This window comes from Carcharodon carcharias, chromosome 2, assembly GCF_017639515.1.
Source record: "Carcharodon carcharias isolate sCarCar2 chromosome 2, sCarCar2.pri, whole genome shotgun sequence".
In the NCBI taxonomy this organism is placed as follows: Eukaryota; Metazoa; Chordata; class Chondrichthyes; order Lamniformes; family Lamnidae; genus Carcharodon; species Carcharodon carcharias.
In genome coordinates this window covers 139482335-139504129 of record NC_054468.1, presented here as the reverse complement: position 1 = coordinate 139504129, position 21795 = coordinate 139482335, and the positions used below count along the sequence as shown (strand labels likewise).

The window sequence follows — 21795 nt, the reverse complement described above, 5'->3', positions numbered from 1 at the left end:
CAGTCCGAAAGAGTTCCTTCTGTGTTGTAACTATCCTGTGATTTTATAACCATTTGAGGATTATCAAACTCTCAAATGGTGACTGACTTTCTTTAGTTTTGGTGACAAGGATCAACCCAGGATTGGTGTAAGTTTGCTTAGAAGGAGTTAGCTCAGTGGTACCACTTGACCTTCAGACAATTTTTTCCTTGATTTATCACTACAACTGGCATTAGAGATACAAATGACTGGAATTTGCCTCAACATATTATTCAATCTTTTGAGAACATCCACTTGCCATCTTACACTTTCTATAAATTTGAGCTCATCCAAAACCACTGCTCATATCCTAACTCACACCAAGTACCAATCATCCATTGTTCTATACTTTGTGATATAAATTGCTCCTGGTCCGGCAACAACTTGATTTTAAAAATCCTCATCCTTGTGGTCAAATCCGTTCATGACCTCATCTCTCCCTATCTCTGTAACCCCTCACAACCCTGAGTCTCTGCACTCCTCCAATTCTGGCATCTTGTGCTCGCCTGATTTTCATAGCTCCATCATTGCTAGGCCAATGTAGATCAGCACTCAATGGGGTGATAGGTAAAACAAAATTTGGTGTGTTTTGGGATATGAGCACCAGATTTTGTCTTAGGTCCAACCCTGACTTTGTTATCAAACCTGCCGATAAGGGTGGTGCTGTTGTTGTCTGATGTACTGATCTCTACCTCGCAGAGGCTGAGCACCTACTCGCGGACACTTCCTCCTACCTCCTACCTCCCCCTGGACCATGACCCCACCACCAAACATTGTTTCCAGGATTGTCACTGACCTCATCTCCTTGGAGATGTTCCCTCCACAGCTTCCAACCTCATAGTCTACCAACCCTGGACAGACGGCTTCTACGTCCTTCCCAAAATCCACAAACAGGACCGTTCTGGTAGACCAATCCTGCCCCACAGAACTAATTTCTTCTTATCTGACTCCATTCTCTCTCCCCTTGTCCAGTCTCTTCCCACCTACATCCGTGATTCCTCTGATGCCATACATCATATCAACATTTCCCAGTCTCCTGGCCCCAACCACCTCCTCTTCACCGTGGACATCCAATCCCTCTACATCTCCATCCCCCACTAAGATGGCCTGAGGGCTCTCTGCTTCTTCCTTGAACAGCCCGAACAATCACCATCCACCACCACTCTCCTCTGTCTGGCTGAACTTGTTCTTTCACGAAACAATTTCTCCTTAAACTTGTCTCACTTCCTTTAAATAAAAGGTGTGGCTATGGTACCCGCACAGGTCCCAGTTATGTCTGTCTCTTTATGAGGTATGTGGAACATTTCTTGTTCCAGTCCTATTCAGGCCCCCTCCCATAACTCTTTTCTTGGTACATCAATTACTGTTTTGGCGCCGCTTCATGCTCTCGTCTGGACCTGGAAAATTTTATCAATTTTGCTTCCAATTTCCACTCTCCATCACTTTCACAAGGTCCATCTCTGACACTTTCCTTCCCTTCCTTGACCTCTGTCTCAATTTCTGGTGATGGACTGTCCACCAATATTCATTAAAAGCCTGCCAACTCCCACACCTACCTCGACTACAGCTCCTCACACTCTGCTTCCTATAAGGGCTCCATCCCATTCTCTCAGTTCCTTCGCCTCCACTACATTTGTTCTGATGATGCCACTTTCCAAAACGGCACTTCTGACATGTCTTCTTTCTTCCTTAACCGAGTTTTCCCACCCATTGTGGTTGACAGGGCCGTCAAACGTGTCCGACCCATCTTCCGTGCCTCTTCCCTCACACCTTGCTATCCCTCCCAAAACCATGATAGGGTCCCTCTTGTCCTCACTTTTCACTCCACTAGCCTCCGCATTCAAAGGATCATACTCTGCCATTTCCACCAACTCCACATGATGCCACCACCAAACACATCTTCCCTTCATCCCCCGTCAGCATTCCGTAGGGACCATTCCCTCCAGGACACCCTGGTCCACTCCTCCATCACCCCTAACTCTGCATTCCCTTCCCATGGTGCCTCCACATGCAATCACAGAAGGCGCAACACCTACCCCTTTACCTCCTCCCTCCTCACTGTCCAAGGGCCCAAACACTCCTTTCAAGTGAAGCAGCGCTTCTAGTGCACCTCCTTCAATTTGGTCCACTGTACTGTACTCACTGCTCCCAATGCAGTTTCCTCTACATTGGGGAGACCAAATGTAGATTGGGTGACTGCTTTGTGGAACACCTTTGGTCTGTCTGCAAGCATGACCGAGACCTTCCTGTCATTTGATATTCCAACACACCATCCTGCTCTCATACCCACATGTCCGCCCTTAGCCTACTGCAATGTTCCAGTGAAGCCCAATGCCAGCTGGAGGAACATCACCTCATTTTCCGATTAAGCACTTTACAGCCTTCTGGACTTAATATTGAGTTCGACAACTTCAGACCATGAACTCTGTCCTCTATCTTCACTCCTTTTTTAATCCCTTTTTTATCTGCTTATTTTTATTTTTATTCATTTATTCATTGTTTTATTCCACTTTTTGTCCTCCTTTTTCATCCCATTGTCTATCCATTTTCCCCAACCACTACCCCCTCCCCCCACCCCACCCCCAAGGGCAAAAGGGCAATCTGTCCTTTGTCTCATGTTGTTCTTTCACAGAGTGCTGACCCTTATTCTGCTATTAATACATTCTCTTCCTTACCTTTATGCCACTATCAGCACCTTCTTTAGCCCTTACCACTACCATTAACACTCCATTTGTCTTTTTGTCCATGACATCTTTATCAAACTCTCCCTTTGCCCCCCTCTATCGCTGGCCTTCTATCCACCTTCACCTGCTCCACCCCCCCCCCTTAAACAGTATAAATATAATCACATTTCTACTTCTCTCTAGCTCTGAAGAAAAGTCATATGGACTCGAAACATTAACTTTGTTTCTCTCTCCATAGATGCTGTCAGACCTGTTTTTCCAGCCTTTTCTGTTTTTATTTATTTTACCTTTATGGTGAGGCTGGCCCCTATCTCTTCAGCATCTGTGACCAGTGATGCTGTGCCCCTGAGGGGCTCAGGTGCTGAAGACGGACAAAGGATCAGATGCTTTTAAAGTTTCATGGCTGCGTCTCTATGATATGACCTTGATCACAGAGCGCAAGTGAGCTGCCTTCAGCCAGACAGGAGTTGGATATTCTCAGAGGCTATGTGAAGATCTATGGAGTGCTCTCACTGCATGTCGCCATCATTCTCCTGCAATCAAGCGACTATTAGGACCTCCACTGCATCTCAATGACAGGAGCATTATCACAGAGGGTATGTACGCTGCCATAAGCCACACTGAAGTCAAACGTTCATAGATGCAATGCGAGGATCCATGGCATTTCCTCACTGCATGTTGTCATCATCCTCCACAAATCCAGCTGCTAAGAGGGCCATCTGAGCACACTTGCCTCATCTGGCCAGTGTGATGGCCTCATTGCCATCATTGTTACCTTCGAAGACCTCCTCACTACCTCATCACCATCAACATTCTCCTCATTGGAGGAGACCTTGCATCTCCTCTTCAGCCAGCTCCTCACCCCGTTGCAGCGCCGGGTTGTAAAGGGTGCAGCAGGCAACAACGATGCATGACACCCTCTGTGGACTATATTGCAGGGCTCCACCAGACCGGTCCAGGCACTGGATCATCATTTTCAGCATCCCGATTGTGTGCTCCTCCAAGTTGCGAGTTGCAGCATGAGCCTCATTATACCTTCGCTTTGCTGCAGCCTTAGGCCACCGCATGGGTGTCATCAGCCACGTCCACTGCAGGCAGCCCTTGTCCCTGAGGAGCCATCGCTGCAGCCTCTGTGGACCCTGGAAGACGTCAGGGATCTGTGACCAACAGAGAACGTAAGAGTCATGAACACTCCCTGGAAAGCGTGCACAGACCTGCAGGATACGTTTCTGGTGGTCACACACCAGCCACACATTCAGCGAATGGAGGCCCTTGCGGCTGATGTAGTTGACTCTTTGTTGCAACGGAGACCTGAGCACCACATGAATGCAGTCAATGGCACCCTGCACCTATGGGAAACCCGAGATATGGGCAAATCCAATCGCACTTGCATCCTGGCTCTCTTGGTGCTGGGCGAACTACACAAAGTTGTGCCCTTGCAAGGATGGCATCCGTGACCTCATGGATGCATTGGTGGGTGGAAGCTTGTGATATTCCACAGAGCTCACCTGTTGAGCCCTGGAAGGAGCCAACGGCATAATAATGGAGTGCCGCCACTGGTAGTGGATGCCCTCCATGTCCACGTGGTGCCAAATCCTGCAGTAGCTGGCAAATGTGACTGACCATCTCCCTAGACATGCGTAGTCTTTGGTGACAATGGGTCTCCATCATCTGCAGGAATGAAAGGCAGTGTCTATAGACTCTGGCTATAGCTAGGCACTGACCAATGACAGCTCGCTGTGACTCTTCAGTGGCAGTGCAGGAGCTCCAGCCACCCCTTATTCCTGAGGGTGCTGCTCCTTCCTCTACCCAGCCAGGCACCTCCGTAGCTTTCTTGTCCATCGTCTTCGCTCTCTGTATGCCACGAGGCATACGGCTAGCTCACCAGGCTCCATACTCCTGATGTACTCCTCCTGCAGGATAAAAGAGAGACACCTCTTGGATGGCCAGAATTTATTGTGCTACATTTTTGCCCGAAGCCCCAACCACCTCCACTCACTCCACCTGACCTATTGGCGGCAGCCATTGGACTGCACACTGTGCTCTCAGCTCAGGTATTCTCATAAACCACACTGCATGGCTGCGCTGTTAGTTTGAACCATGGGGTAGACTTGTCCAAAACGGGATGATGACATTGCAAGGGGCTGTGTGCGCCTCCCCTAGTGACTGCTCCATGGCCAGCTTTAGCAAGGAGATTGTACAATGTACCCAGCCGTCCAACTGTCCTGCAGTCCACTAAAACGCTCATTAGTTTGCAGTCTGTGCCCGAGGGGTGGAAGATTCTGCACCACTTAGTAGTAATTTCATGCCTCTGCATGGCTTTAATGGGCAGATAAGCTAGAGACCTGACTCCATGCATGTCAATGTGGCTGCACCCGAACTGTCTCAGCTGAAGGGAGATGGTCATTTTATATAAGGTTTCCCTAATGTGTAATCGCTTCCCTCTCCCCGATCCCACATGTGCTTGTGCACCACCTTCAACTGTAGGGCAAGTTACCTCAACTGCCGGGCAGCCCTTGCTCCCACTCCCACCAAAAGCGCCTCAACTTTGAAGTCCAACAGGCGACCCGGGCAAGCACTGCACAACGTTACTGTGCACTCACCTGCAAGTTCCCGTCAAAGTGCAGCCCGCCAAGTACACACCTTAAATGCTGTGCAATCACGCCGGTGTGGGTGGACAATCCAGCAGGGGGACAATGTTTCCAGCGGTCTGGCTTTATAATGATATGCAGATGTATTACAATGAGATTCCTGACATCTGATGCTTGAGAACGCAGCCTGCCATTGACAGGCTGAGTAGACGATCGCAAACTGGTATCACGATGTTGTGAAACCAATTTTTGGCCTTCTCGCCATATTGTCCACTCGTGCTGCTGAACACGCCCAACGTCAGCAGGCATGGAAAATTCCACCCATTATCTTCATGCTCTAGTGATGGTTGCATCACTTAAGTTATAGGGAAAAATTAATCTGGTGATTCATGTTTTGTGTTGATGTGGAGTCCTGCCCCCTGAAATCCAATACTCTATTAGCACTTAATCTCATGATAGACTAAGTTCAATACCCAATAGATGTTCATTTTCCCTAATATTATTCGCTTATGTGTGGTAAATGTTTATCCTGTATTGCCTCCTCCAGAATAGATTGGCTTAAATTGAATAATCGATGTCTTAAATAACCTCTTAAGGGGGAGGTGGTGGTGTAGTGATATTGTCACTGGACTGGTATCCCAGGGACCCAGGGTAATGCTCTGGGACCCGGGTTTGAATCCCACCACAGCAGATGGTGAAATTTGAATTCAATTAAAAATCTGGTATTAAACGTCTGATGATGACCATGAAACTATTGTTGATTGTCATAAAAAAAATCCATCTGGTTCACTAATGTCCTTTAGGGAAGGAAACCTGCTGCCCTTACCTACATGTGACTCCAGGCCCGTTACCTCCCCCTCCCTTTTGTTTTTTCCAATAATTGATATAGATTTTTCTTTTCCCACCTATTTCCGTTATTTTAAATCTATACCTTTTATGCCCTTTTAGTTTTATTTCACCCCACCCCCACTAGAGCTATCTGTACCTTGCATGTCCTGCTATCCATTCTTAATTAGCACATTCTTTTAGATAACATCACCACCTTCAACACCTCTTTGTTCTTTTGTCTGTGACATCTTTTGGTTATCTGCTCCTATCACTGCTTGCTTGTCCCTACAACCACAGCCCCCCCCCACTTCTCTCCCCACCCCCCCACCTTAAACCAGCTTATATTTCACCCCTCTCCTATTTTTACTTAGTTTTGTTGAAGGGTCATGAGGACTCGAAACATCAACTTTGTTCTTCTCCGCCGATGCTGCCAGACCTGCTGAGTTTTTCCAGGTATTTCTGTTTTTGTTAAGGTTGTTTGAAGATCAGGCCAATGCGGCACTAGCTATGAGGTTGAAAATGACCCCACCATAGATTCTCACACTATCCCAATGTGCAATATTTCAAAGCAAAATGTTCTCTTCCTGTCAATGAGCACTACTAGAGACTGCTGGGTGACTGATATTGTTGTTGTTCGCATAAATCTTCAACACGTAAGATTGAGAAATAGAAGATTTACTTATATCATCTACAATTTTTATGGTATAACAGCACCAGATGTCACCTCAAATTAGCAAACTGAACAAGTTACTTAGAATGAAGTGGTTAGTTAATTTTATAACACACAGTGGCCTATGTTGTATCATTACAATTAAAACTGCTGTGCTTATTGAGTGCTGTGCTTATTAATTTGTAGCTACAAGCAAAAGATTGAGGGTGGTTCGGGGTTGCAAATTCATCATACAATTCTGATAATTGTATAAACTATTTGAGCTTATAACATTATTGGACTTCCTTGACTACATTACAATCTCATAACATGAGATCTCACACCCTATGCTACCCCGTGCACTGAAGTGAGCCATAAGCTCTGGTACTATACATCTTCTGAAATCAATAAGGTGGCCATACTCTATGATTCACTGCTTCTGATAAAATGAAAGGCAGTTCTTCCCACAAAACATGAACAACTTTTGAAAATTGAACCAAACTTGGAACTTACACATACAGCATGGGAAGTTGAGAATAACCAGCTACACTCATTCCAACTTTCCCCAGTACCAAGAGGGCATTGTCACTGTACAATATGGAACATAGACTAACACCGTCTTTGCACTTTCCTCTGGTAGGGTAAAAATAACTCGCCACCTTCCACCAGCTAGAGCATGGATGATGGACTGTAAGCTTTACAACCAACGGATCGTCTAATTTTTTTTGGAAGTGCATGGGTGACTTGTTTAAGTGAACGGTGTCTTTAGATTTTTTGTGCAGCCATATTCACACAAATGTTAACTTACAGGAACCAGCTTATCCATGGATGGTATAGCTTAGAGGGAACATTGCTTTCAACACATTCATTGACTTGGATCTTCCGAGCAGCAGCAGTTGAATTGTCACTGTGCTCGAAAATTCTCCTGAGTTAATGCTGCTGTGCATTTTTACAGGGGTTTTCAGAGCCTGGCTTCCACAGGAATATGCAATGCAGCATTCCTTGAAGAACTCCGTCAGAGCGGAATAAGGTCAGGGAACGATAGGACACGCCCCCTTTTACAGCACTAGTTGCCATATGGTAAGTTTAAAGGTACAATTTGAATGTTACTTAATGGATGAGTAAATGGGTGATTAGATGAATGGGTGAGCGGGTAAGCGAGTGAATGGGTAGATGAATAAGTGAGTAGGTGGGTAGGGAGTAGGTGACTGAGGTGGGTGGGTGTTTGGATCACGTGGTTGATGGGTAGGTGGATAGGGGGTAGATGAGTGAAGTGGGTGGTTGGGTGAGGTAGTTGGTGGGGAAGTGGGTAAGGTGGTTAAGTGGGTAAGTGGGTGCAGTGGGTAAGTGGGTGAGATGGGTAGTTGGGTGAGGTAGGAGGTGGGTACTTGGGTGAGGTGGGGAAGTGGGTAAGGGGGTAAGTGGGTGAGGTGGGTTAATGGGTAAGTGGGTGAGTTGGCTAAGTGGATGAGGTGAATAAATGGATGGGGGGTAGGCGGGTGAGTGGGAAGCTGGGTCGGGGGGTCGTGAGGTCACGGGAGTGGTCGGATCTGGTTGGAGGGTAGTTGAGCTTGGTCAGGTCAGGTTAGGGGGGGTAGTCAGGTGGTCAGGGGGTTAGTTGGGTGGTCGGGATAGTTAGGTCAGGTCTGGGATGGGGCATAGTGGGCTGGATTGGGGGCTAGTTGGGCGGTCAATGTGGCAGTTGGGTGGTCGGGGGTAGTTAGGTGGTTGGGGGATAGTCTGGGGGTGGAAGGGGCAATGGTCGGGGGGATCAGGAGGGAATAGTCAGGGGATCAGGGGTAGTCAGGTGGTCGGGGAGGGTGATTGTGGGTTGGAGGCATGATGGGGGGGCTGCAGTTACATAGCTAATTAAGTGTTAGAATAGATTTTAATCTGTCTAACTTTTCCCGGGTAACTATTCAGCTAAGCATTGCTGAACTGTCCAAAGTCTTCGGCTCTAACTCAGATTAAGAGACATTCGTTGAGGGTCCCAGAGAGCAGGGGAATTGCCTATTGGAAGTTGAAACTTCCCAGGCAACTCCCAAGGAGGTCAGCACATCAGAGCTTCCACAGGGTCTCAACGAGCATCCTCAGTCATACTTCTAGTCTCCAACGATCTGGAAACTGGAAGATTTGGCCCATTATTTTCAGAATTGTCCTTTACACTATATGCTGAGCTATCATAGCACACCCGAACTGTGCAACCAAAATCAACAGCTTTAAATAACGAATGGGGTTTCTCTGTAAAAAGAGCAGCCATCATCATAAATTAATTGGGTTAAAGGCACACAATCCATATCTGTTCAACAAAGTTACAAATTATGCAAAACAGCTGTGTTGAGACATAAGGCCTGACATAGGTGCTGTCTGAGTAACATTCTATTCATAGAAATTAAAATCAAGGGAGTTTTTTTTTGCTTTAGGTCTGTCAGGGGAGTAGCCAAATGGAACAAATATATATTGTGAACAGTTTGAACCAAGCACCCTCTCTTCGTGCCTCTGGCTACTGCAGAGGCGGCAATAACTGGAGATGAAAGTGATGTGGCCAGCTCCTGGCTCTTAGACTGGTGCCAGATGTGGGCCCAGCCTCTGCTGACTCTTTATCATTGTCAGGCTGCAGCACTGCCTGACAGTAGTAAATACATCAACGCTGACATTTTAAATCACAAGGGTTTAATCCAAAAGGAGCAAAGTAAAGATTATCGGGTCACTAACTAAAACATATGCAGACAGTTCAAGTTCAGGCAACTCTTTATATACTTTTTAGCGCTTTTACATTTTCCAGATAGCAGGTACAGTTTTTTGAGACATCCCTCTGAGTTTAATTATAATACTGTGTTAAATTGCTTGGCATGTGTCAACTATATACCCTAAGATTGTTGCTCTATTAAATTCAATGTAGGGAATATTACTATAAAAACTGGAATTTTATTTCTGCAACATGCAACATTATTGACCATAAATGTGATTCTGTCTATAAGGGTCTCAACCAGGGCTTTGTGACCCCTCTAGGAGTCTGTGAAAATAACCAGGGAATGTGTAGATTATGGGACTTGTGCAATCTGCTTATGCCTTTCTCTGTCTCTCTCTAATGTATTTTTAAAGTGGCGCTTCAGTGCACTGGCCATTTGATTCAGCCAATGGCCAGTAACTGAGCCTCCCCATTCTGCAGGTACAAGGGCCAGTATTTTACGGCCCCACTGTGGTTGTCTCGCCCCGGTGGTCGTGGCTAGCCATTTAAATCCCCATTCAGCTCAGTGGGACTGTAGTATCCAGCTGGGGTGGGGGGGGGTGGTGGTGTGGCATAAAATCCTGGCCAAGTGCGCTCACAGCACTACACTACTTCTTTCATTCGAATGAGTGGTCTGGCAACATTTCCTCATCCAAGCCTTGATCTGGGGACCAGCAACAAATTTCATGATCCCCATGCACCACCGATGCCAACCTGTGCCACCTTATGCTGAGTTTTTCCGGGTAATTCTGTTTTTGTTTTGGATTAGCAGCATCCGCAGATTTTTGTTTTTATCTTTGAAGACGTCAGAGCTGTTTGTGCTCTGCTCAAGCAAAGGTGAACTAAGACTGGATCACACGACACAGTGATGTCATGCTGAGATCCCTTAAAGGCATATTACAACATGCATATCGGGTTTCACACTCCTGATACCAAGATCTCACTTCAGTGGAGGCAGTTGGTGCTTTAAGGGACAGCTGCCTCTGTAAACCACGCACGCATGAACCCCAGCCTCCTGTCCACCTCTCCCCCACACCGGCAAAAGTAGGAAGTGCCATGTTCATGGATGGGACTTAGAATTTCCAGGCACGTCCACCATTTTCGCCATGATGGAGAGACTTGATAAAAATCTGGGCCCTGGTCTACAAAACACATTGGACTAACGATAGTTAAAGGAGCGACTTTCCTTTATAGAACAGTGGATTGTACTTCACGAATGTAATTCCTTTGTAAATATATGATTTTTATATTACTTTCCTGCTAGAAGAGTATTTGAACGGGGGCCTTGGTTTAACATCTCATCAGAAAGGCGGCAATGCTGCTGGTGCAGCCCTCCCACCGTACTAGCTGGGAGTAGCAGCCTAGATTATGGAGTGGGACTTGAACCCACAACCTTCGTCAGAGGTGAGAGTGTTACCACTGAGCCATGGCCCACACCAATGACAGCAGACAGGCAGAGAGAACCTGTGCCTTCCAAATTAAGATAAAAACAATGGTTAAAATCAACCTTTAATTTATATTTATATAAGTGGCAGCTTGAAATCATTGAGAAAACCATCTGCACTGTTTTAAATTAATGATAGTTAACTACAACCACCTTACAAACTATTCCTGGATACTTTTAGCATAACTACGACGTAGGAATGGTATAGGAACAATGTTTCTATTCTTTAATGAAACATCCTACTAATGTGAAGTCCCTTGATTGTTTGCTCCATTTCTGAAATATGTTGCCACAACTCTCTGACACTCATATGCATAGCCCTCCATGTAGAAGATGAAATCATGTGTGTTTTCAGGATTTATGGGCTGAATTTTACGAGCCCCCAGAAAGTGGGAAGAGAGACATGGGGAGCCGTGTCAAATTGGTTTCCCAACCTTGTCCCATGTTACCAATGGTGGGACCAGAATTGGACAGTCTGTCTGCCCCAAGGAGGTGGGCAGACAATTTCCATAAATAAAGGCTCAATTGGGGTCACTTGATGGGACTGTCAGCATTTTGCCGACAGCAAGTTGACCCCTAGCACATGAGAAGGGCACTAGCTAAACGGAGGTGCCCTCAAGCTGCAGTTTGGGATGGATGCTTTATTTTCAAGCAAAGAGGATCATGGGCAGGGAAGGCAGCCCCCATGGAACCAACAATATCCCCAGGGGCATTTCCCCTCGAGTACTCAGCCCTGGAATTTTTTTTAAAGATTGTTTTGTCTACCTTCTGTAGGCTGTGGTGTCCCTGCCTGCCTCAGCTGTGGTCCTGCCGAGGCTGCTGAGCTGCCAGCCCTCTGATTAGGCCGGCAGCTCTTGGGGGTGGGCCGCCATCCTCAAATGAATGGCAATGTCGGCACTGACCAATTAATTAGATGCTACCCATAAAATTCAGAGGGAACACATTTCCTGCCGATGTTGGGCCATCCACCCAATTGGCAAATTCAGCTCTATGTGTCAATTGTGGCTTAGTTGTTAGCCCTCATGCCTCTGTATCAGAAAGTTGGGGTTAAGGAAAGTGTAATGTGCAGTTTTTGCACAGCCTCATTCACCAATCAACGCTGTGTTTTCTGATCTACATTGAATGCCAGTCCAGCAATGCCTCAATTTTAAAATTCACATGTTAGCTTTTCAATCCCTCCATGGCCTTACTCTTCCCTATCTCAGTAACTTCCTTTGGCCCTACATGCCTCCGAGATTTCTAATCCCTCCAATTATGCCCTCTTGTGCATCCAGATTCTCATAGCTTTACCTTTGGTGGCTATGCCTTCAGCTGCTTGGCCCTCAGTTCTGGAATTCACTTCCTAAAGCTCTCTGTCTCTCAACCGCACTCCCCTCCTTTAAGATTGTCCTTAAAACCCACCTCTTTAACCAAGTTTTTAGTCACCTGCCCTATACCTCCTTATGTAGCTCAGTGTCAAATTTTGTTTGATACTGCTCCTGTGAGGCGTCTTGTGACATTTTAGTACACTGAAGTCATGAGATAAATGTAAGGTAATTTTGTTTTGGGAACCAGGCAACAGCAAAGAGGGGGAAATGGTATTTTTTTTCCAAAAAGTGGTGTTCCTCAATCACAAGAAAAGGTTAAAGCAGCTCATAATTCTTCTGTGGTCTAAAATAATTTAAGGTGGGTGATCAACCCACATGTTTGGAATGTGTAAACATGCTATAAACCTGAGATATGGACTTACCGCAACAGTTCCATCACAGTCTTTCGTTTGACACACACCAGTTATCCTATTTCTTTCCAGAACATCCTCCCAGCAGGATGGGTCCTATGGAGAAGAAAAAACAATTTTACAATTTTATCAACATTTCAAGGCATGTAGCAAAGTCACATATAAGTGTTCTGTGAAATTAAAAGTAAGGGACTCACTAAAACTTGAGCCTCTTAGTATTTCTAAAGCTGGCAAGTAAAGCACCTGTTCAGAAATAAAAAAATTAAAACTGAACTCAGTGGGCCAGATTTTTCTATTGAGGTGGGCAGCTTGAGTTGGGAACTTGTCAGACCCACCTCAGTAGAAAAGTAACAATCTTCACTCTGGTGGTGTGGAATGGAGTTGGGCCTGCTGACCCCAGAAGCAGACCATGGGTGTACTGAGGTGGGCTGGTTAGAAGGCCTGCCTCAGTTCTCTTATATTAAGTGCTGTTTGGCCCTCTATCCCTCACTACTCAAACCACCTCACTCTTCCCCCCCCCCCCCACACATTACCCATGCCACCTCCATACCAACTAAATGCCAACTCACACTCTTGGCCCCTCATATCCTGCATGTCAACTCATGGCCATTTTGTGTCCATTCACCCAGTATACACTGTGAAGAACAAGGAGCCATATAGTAAAAATGGCAGATATGTAATGCTCAGAAATTAAACACCCATTCACAAATCTTCTTCTGAGAAAACTACAGTTGTTCCTACAACCCTATAAACGTATCAAACAGACAGACCATTAAGGAATCAAAAACAGAGGCTTTTGACATTTCACACCTCTTAATTGTGTGCAAATAAACATTGAGATATTGACAAGAGAAATCAAGGAAATATCGACTTATTATAACCACTTAAAACGTCAATCAATCAAATTTAACACTTCTCTCCAGTTGTCAAAGATAATCCCCTAATAAGATAATCATTTTATGAGTCTGGCTGTCCACCAAGCATGCATAATGAGACCATTCAATTCTACTGAAAGAATTCTTACAGCTGCCCACATTATGCATGCTTGTCTTCCTTCCTCCCTCTTGCAAATGACATCTTGCAGCTTTATAAGTCTAAGTCCAAGTTGGACAGTCAAGACATGTTGAATCCTGTGGCAAATTTTCAGAGACTACATTAATTCACAAAGTCATGAACACTCTGACCTGGGTGGCCTTGAAATTCTATTTGTGAATGAGGTATGATATTCTTACACACAGAATGCAAATCCTGTTGAATGTAGACCACTGTTTTTGATAGATGTTGAACGCTGAAGATTCTACAACTGGCTCACTTACCAGATCCTTGTTGGTGATAATGGTGGCAGTCCAGTGGTTGTGTCATTTGTCCTTTTTGTCAAAACCTACATCGCTCAACGTTCCAGAAAGGATTGCATGATTTGAGTAGCATACTGCTCTTTGCATAGTCGCATAGTTTTAATGATCTTCATGGTTTGGCAATTTGGGGTTGGCTTCAATGCAGTCAAGCCTATTCAGCATTTTTCCCTTCCAGTGCACGTTGCCCACTTTACCATTTTTCATATTTTGGAAAGAATTTTCATTTTCATTACCTCATCACAATTCTCATAAATGATCCATAATATGAGCTGAATTTGATTTGAAATTACCATTGTTTTAACTGTGAGCAGAGCAGGCATTTTGTGCGCACTAAAGACCAAAAACAATGAAAAGGTGAATCTGAGCTTTGGTGATGTTGGCTGAAGAAGGAATGGAGGACAGGACATCTGGAGAATTTCCTGCTCTTCTTTGAATTATGCCATGGGATATTTGATATTACCTGAGAGAGCAGAGGAGGTCCCAGTTTTATTCCCATCTGAAGAATGCATCTCCAAAAATAGAGCACTCTCTTGGCACCACATTAATGTGTTAATCTAGATTATGTGTTCAAGGCTATGGCAAGGGTTGAACCCATGGCTTTCTAATTTCAGAAACAAGAATGCTACCAACAGAGCCTAGCTGCTTTGTGTTCATTGAAGTAAGGCTACAAATGGAGAAACCAGAATCAGTGTTGTGAGGAAATATCAAGGTAAAATACATCAGTGAACATTTAAAAAGTCACATTTGACAGTGCCAGAAAATGACTAAATCATGACCTTTGTTGCTGGCAGTGTCATTGATTGACACCTTGACGGGTTTTGGCTAGGTTTTTGCCAGGCTTAAAAGCAAGGGTGAAGGAGGAGGAAGGGAACCCACTGTCTTAATATTGTCAGCCGTTTTTAATTACACAAACAAGAAACTAAATATGTTGGAAAAGACTGAAAGGCTGCAGTCATTTCAAAGTGGAGATGAAGTACAATAATGTGATTTCCTCCACAGACTCCCCCACTAACCTTCATTCTATTACTTATCAGTGGACTTTACCAGTTGTCATACAGCATACTGCAGAATGTTGTGCATATATCAGCTTAAGCCACAGCATAGCAGAACTTTATTGTTTGGAAATGGCAAAACACAGATTTCACACAATTGACAGCTTGGCAACCATAAGTTACACAGGGCTTTGCCTTTTAAAGTCTGTGGACTTGAAATTGTGTAATGTACTGGAGGCCCACCACAAATTTTCAAATGCACAATACATTGTTGGCTAGTTCCTGACTGGTTTACATAGCATTATTGAGTTAGAATGGTTCACGTAGGTATCTTTCTTGCCTGTGCCTCAAGACAGCCATGGTGTATCTATCCCGTGTTAGTTTGCAATACAGAGCATCTTCAGGCCTCCAAAACGTACTGGCGGGTGAATGTTTGACGACAAGGGCTATGCCCCTCGAATCCGGGTGATGATCCATTTTTGCCATCCCAGCATGTGCAGTCAGAGGGTCTTCAATTAGAGTCATGGAGTGACTCACAACACCATGGAGCAAGCCATCACACTCTTCAAGCAATGGTTTCGCTACCGAGAACGCTTTGGGGAGATCTCCACAGTGCATGCCTAAGAGTGTATCCATGTTTATGGTGGTTTGCTGCACCCTGTGCAATTCCAAGGGCTCAGCCACCACCTCTAGAGGCCAGCAGCATATCAATAATACAATAGCATCTGTCATATAGATGTCGTTCCCTGGCCTAATGTTCCTATGCAGCACTACCCAGTGGCTGCGGCATGGCTGGTGGAAAGCTACTGACGAGGCTGCAGATGGCCTTACAGGACAACCTCTAGCAGATCTGGGCCTTGAGGGCCCAGCATCGGACTGCACCACCCCAGCATGGGCAGCAGCAGTCTTGGCTGGCTGGCTGCGAGGCATCTGCAAGTGCACTGCAGAAGTGGCAGTGAAAGGAGCATGAACGCTGTCATCCTGAGAGAAAGGAGCACGCTGCCTAAGGAAGCAGTGATAGCTCCATCACATGAAATCTTCAAGACCCGTCTTAAGATTATTTTCATTTAAAAACTTTCATTATCAGCACCACCATTTCAGCAGGTCATGCCTGGTTCAGCTAGCACTACCCATATAAATGCTGGGGGAATATGGACATTAGTCTGTGATGTCAACACAATTAAAGCAGAAGCAGAAGAATTTTGTGCTCCATGGTGCTATGTTTTGTTCCATTGGGAGGGATTTCAGCAATCCTAGTAATCTGCTAGAGCACAGGTTGCTGGAATTCTGTGAGAACCTGCATGCTGTGAGCACTGAGATCTGCATTTAAGATAGCAACTGTCTATGCCTGGATGGTAGCAATCTGAGCCTGTACGCAGCAGCAGCCAATGATTTCATGATGTCAGTTTGAACCTCCACTGCAGGACTGACATCATGAGGGCTCTACCTGTGCTATAGCAGAAGCTGAGACAAGGGCCGGCAGATATTCCATCACAGGCTTATCTGACAGTGCTGCCATGGAGCTGTCCACCGTGGAAATGATGGGCTCCAAGCTCTGCGATGTGCCCACCTCCATGTTGAATCCGAACTCCTCCATGCTCTTTTCCAGTGACTGGAGGTTGTCTGGCAGGCCAGCCAATACACCAAGCATCTTAGTGTGAGTTGTCACCAATGTTTTCTTGTAGCCCGTTCCATTGAGGTCCTCATCTGAGTCCTCTGCAGCAGAACTCAAACTGTCATCTGATCAGATGGTACAATAGCTATCCTATCCCCTGGCCTGTCTGCAGCCCACTCATACACTCAGTGACTCACCATGTGCTGATCCAATACTACAGTAACCTCCAAAATTCGTGCAGTGTCAGTATCTGAGATGATGGCTGCAAGTGTAAGATCCAGTGACAGTGCCTCCTCTTTATTATTGCTGGGTTGCTGTTCCTCATGGCTCTCCTGATGCTGAGCAGACATCAGTTCTTGGCTATATGAGAGCACAAAAGCATAAGTGAATGGTAGGAGTGAGAAAAAGGGCTGGGGAGAAAAGCAGCAGCTTCACGGTCACACCACATGCAATTTCCATTCCATGGCAACTTCAGGGCGAAAATTAGGGTTGAGTAGAGAAAGTGCATAAGGCAGCAATTTGCCATCATCCTCGATGGCCTCGGCAGTTTTGGGTGCCACTGACCCTGTGATTATTCATTGGATCATCTCCTCAAGGGCACTGACACACTTACGGTTGGCGGGCAGGCTAAAAGGCCAAGCGGCCTTTACGTTTTTTAGGAAACCTCAACCACGAGCGGGATGAGGTTTCCTAAAGCTTTTACGAATGAAATAAAATGTTTTCCTGAAGAATAAAAACATGTCCCATCTCATTTGACACAGTCACATGAGGGGACATGTTTCAATAAATTTTTATTACATTTATTAAGTTTTTCAAAAGCGTTTCAATCTCTCTGAGGCACGGAGCCTCAAGACAGCCATGGTGCATCTATCCCGTGTTAGTTTGCAATATAGAGCATCTTCAGGCCTCCAAAACGTTCTGGCGGGTGAATGTTTGACGACAAGGGCTATGCCCCTCTAATCCGGGTGATGATCCATTTTTGCCTTCCCAGCATGTGCACTCAGAGGGTCTTCGATTAGAGTCATGGAGTGACTCACAACACCATAGAGCAAGCCATCAGACTCTTCAAGCAACGGTTTCGCTACCGAGAACGCTCTGGGGGGAATCTGCACAGTGCATGCCTAAGAGTGTATCCATGTTTATGGTGGTTTGCTGCACCCTGTGCAACCTTGCAATTCTGAGGGCTCAGCCACCACCTCTTGGGATCCAGAGGCCAGCAGCACATCAATAATACAATAGCATATATGCAATTGTTTTGATCCTCTGTTGGTCTTCTGGTTTTCCCACCTGTTATAAACCACCTTCTCCTGCAAAAGAAAGGTCAAAATGTCAGAGACTATGGCCTGAATGCTTGGTGGAAGCAGTCGCAGAGCCGAATGCCGCTCGCGATTGGCTTCACACCGCCATTTTACACGGGCGAGCCAATTAAGGCCCACCCAGCTTAATACATGAGCAGTCAGCGCTACCTGTGCGGGTGGGGGGAGGAGGGAGAGTCGGGTCCAGCGATCTTGCGTGCGAGACAGCGCTTCATTCTCCGTGCCTCAGGGAGATTGAAACGATTTTGAAAAACATAAATAAATGTAATAAAAAACGTATTTAAACATGTCCCCTCATGTGACTGTGTCACATGAGATGGGACATGTTTTTATTCTTCAGGAAAACTTTTTATTTCATTTATGAAAGCTTTAGGAAGCCTCATCCCGCTCATGGATGAGGTTACCTAAAAAAAGGCACAGGCCGCTTGGCATTTTAGTCTGACCACCAACATAAGGTTGGATGGGCAACATAAACTTGAAATTAATTGCCTAGTTAATAGCCTTAATAGGCCTTTCAATTGTTAGCAGGTGTGTGCCTTAATCAGCTGCGAAACATCGCGAGACAGCACGATGATGTTGGGCCACACACCCGACGTCATCGTGTGTCATTTTACGCACCGGCGTGTCAGGCCCACCCCCGCACGCCGACTGTAAAATCCTGTCCTATGTGTTACTGTGCTTGGACGATATGTCTGCCCTAGCTGAACAGCTGCATATTTGCAGAGTCATAGATAGGTGTGTGTGTGCAGCTCACATGATTGGAAATTGTCAGTGGGTGAGGTGTAGTCTAAACATGTTTGGGGTGAGCTTGCTGAGCGATGGGGATGTGGTATGTTGCACACAGCATGAGAAGTGTGGTGGGTTTGAAATGTGTTGTGCTGATGCATTCACTCACATTGATCACCCAAGTGAGGTCATTAAACTTTAGTCTGCACTGTTGCCATGTCCTTGGGTGACTCTTGAGGCATTAACTGCCCTTGTCACCTGCTCTTATTCACTTCTGAGGGTCTGTCTTGAAGGCTTCCTGCCCCTCAGTACATGGCATCTCTCAAGGTCTGGATTTGTATCACCAGTGCCTCCAGGCAGATCTCACTGAAGCAGGGAGCCCTTTCCCTGTTATGCTGTCTCCCTTGACTCTGAGTGTTCCAAAGATTGTCCCGCAGCCATTTGTCCATTTGTCAAGCTTTCCTTTTATAGGGCCAGTGCCTTTAAGAAGGGAAAGCTGACTGGAGCACATAACTTGCTCACAAAGCTTTAGGCAGAGGTCACCAACAGCGTTACAGGGAGGGTTACAACGCGGGATGCATTCGGGGTACGACAATCATGGAAATTGAGTGGGTGCACCAATTTCACGCAGGTCATGAAGTGTGATGTCACAGCCCAAAAAGTGGAACACAAAAATTTCTAGCCCTGTTTGTTTTGGTGCAGTTATTTTAGTGAAAGCATATACAATGATGATGCACGTAACTACAATAAGCAAAGCATTCCCAAAGAACATTCAAATCTACACTTCATCTAATGAGGATGATCATTACAACTGATGTACATTTCCAGCCTTTGTGAATCAGCTGTCCTTTTTAATCCACAGATTTCTTCATGATCTGTGGAAGATTCTATTCCACGTTAATATGTCAAAAATAAAACAATGATTACTGGTAAAATAGCTTTATAACTTTCAGCATTTTTATTTATTTGTTGTATCAGGGATCTATTTGATATAATTTTTATGCTGGAGAAAATAGCTATGAAATTTGATAAACCCCGAAAATGGGAGTTGGAATTGCAATACTTCATGCTGCCTGCTAAATACCATGATTACAGCATACAGCCAGTGCTAACAGCACTGTTAAGTAGCTGCATATCTCAGCAGGGGCTTCTCAAAAGCTAGCATGCACCACTTAAAGTGAACTAGGGACCTCGTAAAAAGGAGCTCTGACTGGAGCAGGTGCTGGAAGTCAATTTACAACTGGTTCTAATCTGAGAAAAACAAAAGAATGGCACAACATGGGAAAGAATGGGCTCCAATGGGAGCCTTGGTGAAGGAGGTGCAGTTGAGGGAAGATGTGGTCCATCCTCAGGAGGCCAGGAGGATCCACAGACAAACTCTGAGAAGGCAATGGAGCAGAAAGTTAGGTCAGTCAATACCTGAGTTTAGCCCCAAGGACCTGCATATAGTGCCACAAGAAGCTTAATGACCTCATGAGCGGTCGAGGTCAGTGAATGTATCTTCAAATGCAGTATCCCACCAGCTGCCCCACTGGCCTCACAAATTACTCATTGCACCACATACCTCTCACTCACCTATTGTCAGGATTCATATGTTACTTACATCACTCCACCTCAGCCATACACACTTAGTGCTACTGCAAGCTCACATTGACATGTCAAATTGCACACAATGCAAACCATTCAACCAAATCAGCTACATCACTCAAACACATGGTGCTACACTTACTGATGCGCCACTCTCCCTCTAACAGGAGGACAGGCACAGCTGTGCATCCTTATCCCCGTGGAAAAGACAGTGCTCACTATCATTAGAGTGGCTTTGCAGTGGTGGAACTGAAGCCACAGAGGACAGTAGCCTTATACCTAATCCCTCTCCTGACACCCTATTTCTCCTTCATCCCACAATTGTTTCAGGTATAGAAGCTGTACTTCTTACTTTCACACTCCACATTTTGCCCTCTCACCACAACCTTCCTTTGTGTCTTTCGCTTTTCAGTTACTCAAGAACTGCCACCTGGTCAAACAGTGGTGCAAGAGTAACAGGTGGAAGACCAAGATGTCAATGATAATGAAGGAATACCATTACTTGTTCTCACACTTGCAGCGAACAGCTCAGATCTGAAACTACACATACTTTAGAGAATAGTTTAGAGGCAGGGTACACACATGGTGAGTCACTATGAGTGACCTGCAGCCAGGACAGAGGGCAAGCGTAGAGCGGCTGCTAGTTCCCTGGAGAGTGACATCACACAAGAGTTTTGTTGCAGGGAATTTAGTTGAGCACTTTGATGGGAGAGGCTGTGGAGGAAAGTTGATGGGTTTACACAATGAAATGTTTGCTGCATTGGCAGGCCTGCCAGAAAGCCTATGTGCAATTCAAGGAGAATGGAGGCATCCGCCATAAATTTCTCAGAAGGTATTGAATGGAGCTTTGAGCCCAAACTCCCCAGCAGAGAAATGGTGATCATCTGCAGACTCACCCACTGAAAGCAGCAACCATTCATCAGCATGTTGTAGCCACTGGGGTGGCACTTTGGAAGAGAGCTACGACAAGCAAAGACACTCAAAAAACAGGCATTAACATAATACACAAGGGTGACTAGATAACGTTTGTATGCATGATTTGATTCATAAATTTAGCTTGGATTGTTTATTTTATGGTGGCTTTTATTTTTGCATTGTGACCAAACGATTATTTTGATAATCAGTGAAAGAGGGAAGGTAAGGTATGGAGCTGTTGGTGAATGAGGAATTTGGGTTATATTTACTAGTATTGCAGACATCTGAGTAATTCACAGACAGCCTGGGAAGGAAGGCGTATCTAGGTTGCCACCTCCCTTCCTCTCCTCCCCCTCATGCTCCTCAGCAGTTCGCTGTGTAACTGGCATCAAGGCTGTCCCCTCATGATGGTGTTATGATCTCAGCTTACTACTGGGATTACTACTGAACAAGTCAGATTCCAGAAGGGAATCTGGCTCTTAGATCCTAATTCTTTTTTGAAACCGTGGGGAAAGTTACTGAACAAATTCACAGGAGTCTGCTGGTCAACTTTTAACACAAAGAATAAAACATTTATGAAACAAGAAAAATGAACTATATTACACTAGACAAAAAGGTTGGAAAGAT

The 21795-nt window shown here is 45.4% G+C and overlaps 1 protein-coding gene across 1 annotated transcript in view; it reads right to left on the bottom strand.

Moving 5' to 3' along the window:
* prkn (parkin RBR E3 ubiquitin protein ligase) overlaps positions 1-21795 on the bottom strand; it is a 1436618-nt gene that overhangs the window by 626994 nt on the left and 787829 nt on the right. Inside the window, exon 8 of the mRNA XM_041208007.1 lies at positions 12675-12758. Coding sequence (XP_041063941.1) covers positions 12675-12758 — 84 coding nt within the window. The remainder of the gene's footprint in view (positions 1-12674; positions 12759-21795) is intronic.